This window comes from Emydura macquarii, unplaced genomic scaffold, assembly GCF_026122565.2.
Source record: "Emydura macquarii macquarii isolate MOO-44397 ecotype Brisbane River unplaced genomic scaffold, CSIRO-AGI_Emac_v2 contig_374, whole genome shotgun sequence".
Taxonomy (NCBI): domain Eukaryota; kingdom Metazoa; phylum Chordata; order Testudines; family Chelidae; genus Emydura; species Emydura macquarii.
Window position 1 is genome coordinate 7,236,130 of NW_027130511.1, and position 12,967 is coordinate 7,249,096.

At 45.1% G+C, this 12,967-nt stretch overlaps 1 protein-coding gene across 6 annotated transcripts in view; it reads right to left on the reverse strand.

Annotated features, from left to right (window-relative positions):
• TTLL5 (tubulin tyrosine ligase like 5) overlaps positions 1 to 12,967 on the reverse strand; it is a 194,208-nt gene that overhangs the window by 175,130 nt on the left and 6,111 nt on the right. For 5 of the 6 annotated variants that reach the window (XM_067532885.1, XM_067532877.1, XM_067532904.1 and 2 more), the window contains exons 3-7: positions 12,815 to 12,921; positions 4,351 to 4,433; positions 3,498 to 3,604; positions 2,831 to 2,961; positions 2,082 to 2,164 (exon numbers count right to left, since the gene is read on the reverse strand). In XM_067532885.1, coding sequence (XP_067388986.1) covers positions 2,082 to 2,164; positions 2,831 to 2,961; positions 3,498 to 3,604; positions 4,351 to 4,433; positions 12,815 to 12,921 — 511 coding nt within the window. Of the gene's footprint in view, positions 1 to 2,081; positions 2,165 to 2,830; positions 2,962 to 3,497; positions 3,605 to 4,350; positions 4,434 to 12,814; positions 12,922 to 12,967 lie in introns of those variants that run through there. The other variant, XM_067532912.1, reaches the window with a different exon arrangement.

Genomic DNA, 12,967 nt, shown 5'->3' on the forward strand with positions numbered 1-12,967 from the left:
TTAGAGGAATTAGACCCTGATCAGAAATTTAATCAAGGCGTTATTAAATTTCCAGAGAACCTGCTATCCCAGAGAGCCTGAAGTGCTTTGCACATAATATATAAATTTAAAACCACACACACATCCCCTCCTGAATTGGCCTCAATAGCTGTTTAACAGCAACACAGCAATTATGCACAATAGGTTAGGGGCAGGAAGTCTCAGAAATGACAGTCACATTGACTTGCTAGGTATATTGACCAAGCACAGGGGAAGGGGCCATACTTTCTTCTCAGGCATCCAGGATTGGCTATCAGTAAAGGCAGATTCAGGAATAGAAGGACCAAATCCTGTCCCAAGATAACTGTGAGGGTCTCCAGCATATGGAAGGAGCAGAGCCAAGAGTGGGGGAAATAACCTCCTCAAACCTTCAATTTCAGTGGCCAGCTCCAGAGCTGTTACCCAACCACTCACACTGCCTAGCTGAGCTTCTCTCATCCTAGCTTCAGACAGCAGTGAGGCTGCTGTATTGATATGGGAGCTCAGAACAGGAAGCTGCATTATTGCTCTAAGACAAATACACATCAAAGGCCTGGGCAACCAGATAAGCTCTCCAGCATCACAGGCTCAGATCACTGAGTAGGGAGGGAGCTGTACAGCTTGCAGGCTGCAACCTCCTCTGCAACTTTTACTCTTTACTGTCTGTAAATCCCTCTTTCTACCCCTTGCCAACTAGAAATGGTCCAGATTGGTTAACAGATTCTTATCCCCATTTGTGAAGGAGCCAAATCTAATCCACCTCCCTGTCTTTCATTTACTTCTGTGTCTGAGCATCCACATTTCCCTTGGCCTGACCAGGAGCAATCTTGGCTAACTCAGAGTCACCAAGAGAGCTCAGGCTTTCTTGGTGTGTCACAAAAATGGCAACCTGCTTTATTCTGGATCAGAGGAATAGTTGAGGATTTTTATTTTTTAAAAACACTTTCCATGATCAGATTCTAGAAGACACTCCTTGTAAGGGGATCACACTTTAAGAAATGGGAAATTTTTGGGCCAAACTAACTGACATACTGCTGGAACAGATACACAAAGGGAGATAAATCCCAGGAGGGCCCTTTTCTCAGTTCCTGGCTACCTGCCCACACTTGAGCATGCGCTCCCTCTCCTTCAAGCAAAGACCAAAGCTGAGTGGTGCTCTGGAAAGAGTTACTTCATGCACTTGGCTAGCTGCTCCCTTATTCCATGGGAAACAATCCAGGTAGAGGTTGGATGAGGCAGCCTGGCCCCTTCATTGCAGGACAGAGAAGGGGGTAACGAGTGAAAGAACATGAAGTGACTCACCAGCCAGCTTTGTAATTTGCCAGGAATGTTTGTCCCATTAGTCCCTAAAGCTCAAAATCCCCTCACCCTCTTGGCTCCAGTTCAGACTCAACTGCCACCAGTGAGAACCTGACTCCCTGCACAGCTTGCAAAGGGCAAGGCAACTGCTACAGCCAGAGCATCAACCCTCAGGAGAGGGCTGGCACCAACTGCACCATGACTCCTAGAGCCCTCTGTGTCCAGAACACAGAACAAAGGCCTCTCCCTGACACTGGAGGATTTCACTTTTCTGAAAGTTATTCAACTATTTGGGGCCATCAAATGGTCAAACAGCCATGGGAGAGACAACTCAGGGTCAGTGAAGGTGAGATGTACAGCAATGAATATGGGATCCAGCTCCGCATTGCAGACAGACAGCCTGGGATCCCCACTCCAACAAGTTTCTGGGAGTCTTCCCCAAAGCAGCCTGCAGTCATTAGGGAAGCCCAGGATGCAGCTGCAAAGCTATTCACACTGCAATCAGGAACTATCCTCTGGTTATTGCTGCACCTGGTACTTAAAAAGCATGTGTTGCAGGACATGGATCAGAGAAAAAATAGGGGGCTGTGGGGCCATGCCAGTTGCTTAGGGTGCTGACCACCTAACATGTACATAATGGTGCTGAAATTGATATCAGTGCCACCTGCTGTTGAGATTACCATGGCACTAGCCAAAGGATGACAATAGGAGGGGATGGAATGCAACGTCACCTGGAGAAAGTTGGCTTTCTGCTGAACACTTACATTGTTGATCAGGTAGACGCCTCGCCCCCTGGAAGAGGCCACGGGTTTCACGATCCAGGGACCCCTGTCCTTTGAATAATAACCTAGTCATGAGAAAAGAGCATGAAGCTGAAGAGTCTTCCAACTTTTTGCAAAGGCTGCCAGGGTGTTGCCCGCAGTGGGAACTCTTAACAGGGCTTTTAACAACTCTAACATGAAGGTGGACAATTCCTTCACTTGCCCTGCTTATCCCTGTGGTGTCAGACAGCCCCAAATGCCCTCAGGTAAGTCTCTGTTGCTTCTCAAGCTGAACACTGGGTTCTCTTCTCTGTTTGGCATTTCTCTTGGTGCCTCTCTTCCCCTAGCATTCCCAGATGTTGGCCAGAGATGCTATGGTGCTGGTCTACAGCAATTCTTAAGGATGAGCCCTCGGGTGTTCAGACCCATTAGCCCTCAGCCTTTAGGATTTCTTCTGTCTGTAGCTCAATGCTGAAGGGTTCAGCTCTCAAATTGAGGCTATGGCCTCACCTAGGCATAGGGTAAGCAGCATACAGGGACAGGGATAGCATACAGGGACAGGGATGGTATAAACAAACAAATGAATCTGTTTCAGACAGTATTATTCTAGCCTCCCTCACAACACAAACTGAGCTGTTTCTCCCAGGGGTCTGAGCACAAGCAGATAACTATGAGAAGAGCAATCCTCCACAGATACCTACTTACTCCCTGGCTGCTGCTCAGAGGCTGGGTATTGCCAGCCAGTCACTTACTGCAGAACTCCTGGTACTCTGCTGGCAGGATGAAGGTCTGAGGTAAGATGTGGAATGTCTTGAAACCGTGAGTGTACTGCATGCGACTGACATTCTTGTACAGCCTATCCTTCCGGGTCAGTTCATAGGACCTGAAATTACAAAAGCAGCAGTTGTGTCTTCTCCATGAAGCATCCCTCAGCAACCCACACCAGTATCCTAACACTGAGGGTTTAGTAACTTGGACTCTCAGCTCTACCATAGAAACCTCAATCCCAACTTGCAGCACACCCTTCTGTTCCACTCTGGGGTCTCCTCCTAGCTTTGCTGATACCTCTCAAACCTCATCAGCACGACATGCTATTCCCATCATAGGCCTGCCAAGGCAAAGATTGAGCTGCAGTGAACTGTAGTTTTAATGACATGGACAGACATCTACCAAGGATTACAAAGAACCAACTCAACCCCTTTCATTTGTGTCCCATATAAAATGAGAAGCCCAGTACCTGAGCTAGAAAGACAAGTGCACTAAACCTAAGTACTGTCTTCCCCTACAAGAATGAGAGAGAGTGTGGCTCAGTCCTGATGCTCTCGGACCTACGTGTCACCGACCCCACAAGTTACTTACAGACACTGATCCTCTCAGCTCCCTCCAGACAGTAGTAAAGTTGCACAGCAAAGCTCTTACCTGGGAAAGTGGTTGACTTTCTGAATATCTGAGAGGGTGCGCAGCAGATAGGGCTTCAGGTGGGACCCTGTCCACATGAGGTTATAATCACTACTGTTGGGGTGTACCTGAGGATGGGACAAAGCCAAGGAGCAAGTGAGACAGACTATGCCACTACTAGTAACTAAACACTCTGCCCTCCAATTTGAGGGACCTGGAAAATTTCTAGCCTAAAAGAGTCCCTTCTACCCACTCATGCATTGGTCCCACTACAATTGCCATAATATTCCTACCCTGAGCTGTTGCACAGTGTTGCTAGGAGCTATTAAATAACTGTTACATCCCAATCCTAGATAAAGCTGTTGGGGGAAAAATTATTGTCATAGTCAGTCTAAATCCATTTATAAAGCATTCTGGAGTCCCTCAAGAGTCCTGGGAGACTGAACTCCTGATCTGTCTCTGAAGCAAAAGAGAACTCAACACTCACAGGAACCTGCTGAAATATCATTGGCTGTAGACAGGGGGCTGATCTGGAACAGGGTATGTGCTAGAGAATGATGAGCATTATAAGGCACCACACCAAGGATCTTACCAGCTATCTTAGGGTGCAAAGTGAGACTCTAAAAGGAAAATCAACCTCTATTCTTCCAGCTAAGGACCCTTCACCAGGTTGCCAATGAGAGAACAAAGGGCACCTCTGCAGGACGGCAAAATCATGCAGTACTCCCTGATGGATTGGCTGAAGGTTAAAAGCACCGCAGGCCTAGGAGTGTGAGCTATATCCTGACTTGGAAAAAAATCCCAGAATTTCAACCTTTGCAGTACATGTCCAAACTCAGTGGCTCTCAATATTCTCGAGATCTGGTGCACACACCTCGTGGAATCCATGGGCGGTCAGAATGCTGCGCACCAGGCGGCTATCTGTTTTCACAATCTTATAGGACAAGCGATAGCGCTCTGTGAAGAAGGCAAGAGACAGGGAGTTAGTGACAGAATCTGAGACATAGACAGCATGAGTACCCAGTAACAACAAAGCAAGGTACACAAATCCTTGCACCATTTCAGAAGGGAGGAGAGTGCCATAATACTTCACACTGCAGATACATTACATCACCAATGAGTCTCTAGAGCGCAACAGTGCTTAGCAAAGCACAAGATTACAACAAGATCCCTGTGCAACTCCACATAGAACAGAGCATGGTGATGCAGTGTTATATTATACCAATCAGTCAGTGGTCAAATGTCTGCCTTTAGTCAGTCCATTCTCTTATTATGACTCAAGAGGAACCATTTGTTCTCAGGCTTTTCAGATATTTGATTCCCAACAAATCCTTGATTTTTTTACAGGTCTCTTCACAGGCTCTTTTACAACACTCCAAAGTGTTATCCCAATATCTACTGCACACCTCAAAATAGGCCCACAAAGCCACGACTGTTTGGTTCATGCCACAGGCCCCACATTAACATGCACAGCTGCGGATGTGGCACTGGTCCCAAAACTTTGAATGCCCACACCATAACTCTAAGCAGTCATCTAATGAATGAGATGTGAGCAAAGGGAGCAGCACTGGACTTTAATGAGATTGTACGAATGCAGGGGAGGAGGTTGGGGTTTAGTAAATAGTATAAATATTGAGAGAGAAAAATCAGTATCCACAGAATCATAGAACCAAGAGCAATAAGCAGCATTGAAAGTATTAGAAATAAAGAACTAACTAACAGAATTAAAAGATTACTGGCTAGAGGGACAAAAATATCATTTATGTGGAATTATTAATTTAAGGGAGTTCAGAGAAAGACAAAAGAAATGATCATGGGGCTGGAATGATGGACTGAGAAACCAAGATACAGAAGTAATATCAGGCTGAGGAATTGTATAGACTGGTTCAAGCTGGAAATAAGGAAGTAAACTCAGTGAAGAAAAGTAGATTGAATCTCAGGGAACTTGTTCATACTGTTGAGATCTGGTCTCCAAATGGAAGTGGTAGGAGCCTCACCACTCAAAACATTTAAATCTGGACTGGACAAAACCCTGAAGAACAAGCCACAGAGAATGGCATCAGACTCAGGTTGCATTAGATGAACCCCAACAGACTTGTCTATGGCCAGTTTCTATGAAACAGGACACCACTGCACTGTAAGGTCCTCAGAGCTAAGATCAACCCCACCCTATCAACATGCAAGCACTGATCTCTGACACAGGTTACATGGTCCAAAATTTTTCTCCCCACAGGTTATCTTCCTTACTCAAAAGAGCCATAAAACATTCCTATTTGGGCTGGACATAAGAAAAAAGAGCATCGATTATCAAAAGGAGGGGAAAAAGTGTCAACATCTTAGTGGAAAGAAGCCAAATGGAATTCAGCCTTTTCCTACTTCAGCACATACAGTCTGAGCCTTAGCAATAGAAATGCTCTCAGCAGCCCATATAAGGATATCAACTCTTGCAATTCCTGACCATTTACAAGGGTTCTGCCTTTCTACATGATTTTTTATTCTCTATCTGAAGCTAGACTGCTTTGGTTTCCCAGCCCCAATACCACAGGAGATATGACTTCCTTTTGTTTACGTCTATTTTTCTGCTGGCAGTCTTGATGATGGAGATTCACCAAGAAGTTAAGAATAAAGTTTGTTATTGTCACTGCTGCAGTTGAGCCACCGGAGGTATTTGCATAATTTCTGATAGGACCCACTAAAATTGCCTGGGTTTTTTGTTGTTGTTGTTGTTTGTTTGTTTTTAACTTCTTGACTAGAGTGATAAATTTCCATCTAGATTCTAATACAAATACAGGTGAATAAAGCATTTAAAGGCAGCTAGGTCCAATCCAGAACCAAATAAGTCTCATTCAAGGGAGAACAGCCACTCTCCACAACACAGGCCTCTAGTTGGAGGATGTTTTCAAAACAGGTGGCTCCCAATGTGATGCTGTCTGGATTACAGATGACTATAATATTATTGATATCAATATTGCAAAATTATAACAAATCTTGCAAAATGCCATATAAGGCTTCATTGGAAAAGTTATGATTTACTGAATTATAAGATCATCTATGTGTGTGTCATCTTTGTATTGTAAGCCATGAATGTGTGTGATATTTCTGTATCTAAAACTTGTGCTGTGTTACTGGGTGACACCCCAACAGATTAGCACCAGCACTGTGCAGCCTGATTGAAGACCAATCAAGGGCCATCATCTATACAATGAGCAAAGAGGAGAGAAGCCAGAGGCATAGCTATACCTTATAAGTCATCAGGACATTGAGGAACACGTATGCCTAATCCTATTATGGACAAGGGACTCATGTTGGCCAAAATCTTGTTTTTGAAAAATACATGAAAGAACAGAGCCACAAACACCCTTCCTCTCTTCCTACCAAAAGGCACTTCAGCCTGACACACTGTAACTTTAATCAAAAGTTAAAACCTCAACTAACTCTTATTGTTTTACCCTTTTAAATGTTCACTTACTTTCTATATGTCTATTTGTTTTAAGAAAAACCCTATTTTAAGTATAAAAAGCCACACTGTGAAATATAATATATCTACTTTCAATTGTAAAAGACACTGTCAAAAATGAAATAAGGTTTGCTTTAAAAATAATATGTAAGTTCTTCAGCTAGGAGTTGGCCCTGAGTGATTGGAGTGTGAATGGCTGAGCAATTGAGTTGAGTGTATACGAGGACAGTGATTGAACAATTGGTCGGAGTAAGGGATATCGAAACAGACATGAAGAAAACACCAGCCGCACCTAAAACGCTTGAGGGAGGAAGAAAGGAGCAAAGATAACTTTTACCACTCAAATGGCCAATGAGGAGTCCCCTGATAACTTTGGAGCCAGCGCATTTCAAAGGACAAAATCTGATCAGGCTTGCAAGAATGTGGGTGATTAAGAATCACAACAAAAATGCAGTTGCAGCATGACAGTGCAAAACCTATAGACTTACATGGGGTCCTTTCCCTATAAAATGGGACAAGAAGATAAAGGCTGGAGGTTTGGGTCTACAACATCACACCAGCCAGGAGTACTGATGCACATCAGCAGGACCTTGCTCCTCATCCTCATGCTACAGTCACCTAGCCAGTGACTATCACGAGCACCAAGAGGCTGGTAACTATAACATCTGTGAGACCCCTATGTATGTTTGTCTGTGTGTAAGTGTAAATGAAAGTACCAATTGAAACATGTGTCCCTGTAATTGTATCAATACTACAATGTTAATACTGTTTTCCTAGTGTTTACATTATTAATACTATTTCACTAAGTAAAGAACAATATTGATGTTATTACAGTGTTTATACTTTTCTTTCTATTGATACTATTTACCAAATTTCTGTATTCACACTAAATGTGGCTTGTTGCCTTGTCCCCTAAAAAGATCCTGTGATATTTGTTATTTGGGTGACATGCAGTGTAGGTCTACACTACAGAGTGAAGTCTATTTTAAATCGACTTTCACACACCTAATTTTAGAAGTCGCAGAAGCGTGATCGCACACGCTCATTACATCAGGGTATTGCGTCCCCACTAGCTGCGCCTGGGTGACAATCAAAACAGTGCATCATGGGTAGCTATCCCACAGTGCAACGAGACAGAGGCTTTTAGAAAGGTTGTTATCCTCCTATGATGTGATGTGATGTGCTCCCTTCTTGTCCCAAACAAACAGACAAATGCTTTTTTGCACCGTTTTTCTAAACCCTTCAGTCTGTGCCAAGTGCATGCTTTTGCTGGAGAGGCATGGAGCCCGCTCAGCTCTGCACTATCATTGTGAGCATCATAAACACCTCACGCCTTATCCTGCAGTACTTTCAAGGCTGAGATAGGAGCCCTGGCATGGAAAATTGCGATGTTACTAAGACCACCCTACTACAAGTTATAGAGTGAGAATTCCCATTTGCTGCAGGCTGTCATGCACCATCTGCAGTTGGAGGAGCAGTGGTTCCGGTCCCGGAAAAACAAGCACTGACTTGTGGGACTGCATTGTTATGAAGGTGTGGGATGATGATCAGTGACTGCAGTGCCTTCATATGCAAAAGGCCGCTTTCCCTGAACTTTATGAAGAGCTGTCGCCAGCCCTGAAGCACACGAATACTCGTTTGAGACCTGCTCTGACAGTGGAGAAGTAAGTGGCCATCACTCTGTGGAAGTTAGCAACCCCAGACTGCGACTGGTCAGTCAGGAATCAATTCAGAGTCAGTAAATGCACCACGGGAGCTGCTGTGATGCAAGTGTGCCAGGCCATTAATAGACTTCTGCTAAGAAGGGTAGTGACTTTGGGAAACATGCAGGACATAATGGACAGGTTTGCTGCCATGGGGTTCCCAAACTGTGAGGGCAGTGATAGATGGCATGCATATCCCTGTCTTAGCAGCAGACCACCTTGCCAGAGTACATGAACCAGAAGGGATATTTCTCAATGGTGTTACAGGCCCTTGTATATCACAAAATGTTTCACTGACATCAGGGTGGATGGTCTAGAAAGCTGCATGACGCATGTATCATTAGGAACTCAGCTCAGTTCAAAATGATGCAGGTAGGCACTTTCTTCCCTGACCAAAAAATAAATATTGATATTGAAATGCCAATAGTGATCCTGGGGGATCCTCCCTCGCCCTTGCTCATGAAGCCATTCACTGGGCACCTGGACAGTGACAAGGAGCGTTTTAATAATAGGATCAGTAAGTGCAGAATGGTGGTAGAATGTGCATTTAGCTGGTTAAAGGCAAGATGATGCTGCTTGCTCACTAGTTTAGACCTCAGTGAAAGCAAAATCCCACCTGTTCTCTGGCTGCTATGTACTTCATAACGTTTGTGAAACAAAAGGTAAAAAGTTCCCCTAGGGTTGGATCATGGAGGCTGATAGGCTGGCCACTAATTTTGAGCAGCCAGATTCCAATGCTATGATAAGATCCAACAGCAGAGCTCTGCACCTCAAGGAAGCATTGAAAACCTGTTCTTGGAATGAACTGCAGTAATGTACATCTGCCAGTGCTGTGCCTTCCATTCCCATCCCCCACCCTCACACCATGGGCTCCCTCCTCTTCTTTCCCTACTGACAAGCCCCAAGCTCTCCATGAATAAAGAGAAATGTTTTTTAAAGCAGTAAAAAGTTATTGGTGATCAGTTATGGGGGAAGGAAGATAATTTAACATTCTCATAAGGCTGCTTGGGCAGCCAGTGCAAAGTGTGACTGTGCAAACAGCAAATCATGTACATTCCTAGTTCTTAAGGGGCCATCATCTCTTTCTGCTCTCCTCTATCAGTGTGGAGTGCAGCCCATAGTGTACCCTGCTCAACCTCCTCCTAGAGCGCTTGGTCACTTGGAGGCTGAGAAACAGCTTGGCTGAGTGGCTTGCAGTGGCTGCAGAGGAAGTCTATCCTGCTACTGCTCTTCCTGGAGCTCTACCAGATGCCTCAGCACGGTCAGACCAATCCCTCACACTATGCAACATCTCCTGTTGCGTTGCATGCTCCTGCGCTGATTTTCTGTGTTCCATGTTTAGTTTTTCTGACAAGGACATCCTCCAGGCTCTAAGCTCTGTGTCAGCCGCTGAGGAGGCGTCCATTAGTTTGTTGAACATGTCATCCCAAGTTTTTTCCCCTCTGCTTCCTAATTTGGGAAAGGCACTCTGTGGGAGTAGAAGATGGGGTGAAGGTCGAGGTATCCACTGTAAGGCAAGCAAAGCACAAAGTTGCCATTGTTAGCTAACCCCATGGAGTAAAAGAAATGTTACAATGTAAAAAGAACTCCCTTACATATTCACAAGGCAAAGCTAGACCCACATACCAAACTATACCTATCGCACAAGTTGGAGTGCTGTTCCAGACATGGTAAGTACTGGGCCCTTGCATCCATTACAGGGAAGTCTGTATAGCAGTCATTTCCCCAATCCACACAATCAAGGAGACGAATCAGTGGGCTCCCCTTTACCATCCCAAAAAGCAGTTTGGGAGGAGTTGATCAAAAGGGATTGGAGGAGAGGGTGGATGAAATGTCACTGGAGGAAAAAAGGGGCATCAGTTCCCAGACCCATAACACCCATGCCAACAATATCACGGCTAGGAATTGTGTGTAGGGGCCCAGGGACACAATCCACAACAGGGGAATAACATGCAGTGACTATATTGATCAGTACTGTAAACTTGCACCATCTTCCCTGGGTGACCATGTGTGATATCAGTCTCCTGAGGCTAGTGCAGGCAGAAAGGGAAGCCTTCCTGCAAGCACTGAGGTACGGGCCTGGCCTTTTTGCTGTTATGCTGTGTTCCACAATGATGCCTGTTCATTTAATAGCAGAGTGGCAGGGAAAGTGTCCTACCGTGGCAAAAGAAATAAGGCTGCCCTCCCCAGAAACCTTCTACAAAGCATTGCAGAGTACCTACATGAAAGTTTCCTGTAGATAGCCATAGAAGATTCTCAGAGCATTCCTGTGCACATAGTCTATTCAGGGGGTAACCCTCTGCTGAAGGGGTACCAACCCTCAGGAAGCCCATCCCCACAAAAACACAAACACCTTTTTCCCCAAAAAATAAGAAGCTGGACTGGGGACATGACCAAAGAAATGCGATTTGCTATACACTCACCAGATGTGCCTTCTCCGGGATATCAGTCTGTAACACAGTCCTGTTCCCGGCTGTGCTGCTCTGGGGTAAGGAACAGGTCCTGGCTCTCTGGGAGAATACCCCACTCTCCTGCCCAGTTTTCCTCATCCTCCTCATCCACAGAGGCCTCCTCATTCATCCTGGACTGGGATTCTTCAGAGGTATCAAAGCTGTGCAGTGGCACGGTGGTGGGGTCACCACCGAGAATCACATGCAGCTCCTCATAAAAGCAGCACATCTTCGGTGACAAGCCAGAATGACCGTTTGCCTCCTTAAGTTTTCTGATATGCCTGCCTCATCTGATTTTAACGTGGCACTGCTGCGCATCCCTATTGTGGTCCTTCTCCACCATACCACGCGATATCTTCTCAGAGATCTAGATTTTTTTTGCTGGCTTGGAGCTGAGCTAGAACAGACTCTTCACCCCACAACCCGATGAGATCCAAGACCTCAGGTAGACTCCATGCTGGAGTGCAGTTGGGGCATGCAGATGAACAGTTCAGCTACAAAGCTCTCTCCACACTGACCAAACAGGAAATGGGAATTCAAAATGTTCCAGGGCTTGAGGGGAGGAGTTATTTCCTGTTTGGGGCCACAGTGCAGCAGAGTGCGAATGTCCAGAGCAGTCACAAGACAGCATTATGGGATACCTCCTGGAGGCCAATGACAACAATTTACATTGCACTGTGCCTACACTGACACTCGTTCAACCCACAGAATTAGACTTCAGTGCTACGCCACTTGCAGAGGTGGCTTTATTAAGTCGAATTTGACTGCAATTTATGTCAGTGAAACTGACGTGCCAGTGGAGATGCATACTTTAAGTGGTCAACGTAAGCCGTGTTACACTGACCACCATTGTCAGTGTAGACCAGGCCTCAGGCTTTTCCATCTTATGTGCTGTGTGGCTGTGTTTGGGACAAAGGAAGTAAACCCTCATGGCAAAAAGGATATAAAAAGACAGCTGCACCATCTCCATTTTCTTTTCATTCCTGCTTCCTACCTCTGGATCAACTATTCCACAACTGAAGCTGTGAAACAAAGGACTGAGACCCATCCAAATACTAGATGTTCACCATAGGAACTGTACAAGCCTGCAAACGCCACAATTCTGCTAAGAATCTGATGGACTATGGACTTTGAAGTCATTTGTATGCATCTGATTGCTTTGATCATTTAAGATATCTGATCTTGTTTCTTTCCTGTCATAATAAAGGATTACTTTTAGTTACTAAAGGATTGGCTGGCAGCATGGTATTTTGGGTAAGATCCAAACCAATACTGATCTGGTAATGTGACTGACCCTTTGGGGATCTGGAGAACATTTTGGTAAAGGGAATAGAGTTTTAAATAAGTTCTCTTTGCTGGACCTAGTTAAGGATTGGGAGCTAAAGACTGAAATGCAATAAAGGGGGCTATGTATTTTTTGAGAGGGCTGGAATCAGGAGCATTGTTTGTGACTGGCTAGTGAATCTAACTTCAATTAGAACCACCAGTTTTGGGAGAATCTTCTCTCCTTTTGCAGCCTGCCCTGACCTTGACATTTTCAGGCAGGCTACCTAGGCACACAAGGGTTACATTGGCTTGAATGAGAAAGAATTGTGACCAATCCCAAAACACAGCCAATCCAGACAGATCTTTCCCACCTCAGAAAGGAGGAAGGCATATGCTTGGAGACTCCCCAGCCCTTCTCCTCACTGCAACAGGCCTAGAGTTAGCACAGGTAATTGCACTCACCTCCAATCAGGCGGATGTAACTGTCCTTTGTCAGAATGGCTTCTGCATGAAACACTAATATGGGGATCCTCCTGCAGCCCCCAGTCCACATGATGCAAGGGTGATCCCTGCAACAGAGAGATCGTTAACACAACCTGAGACCAGCTGAACCTC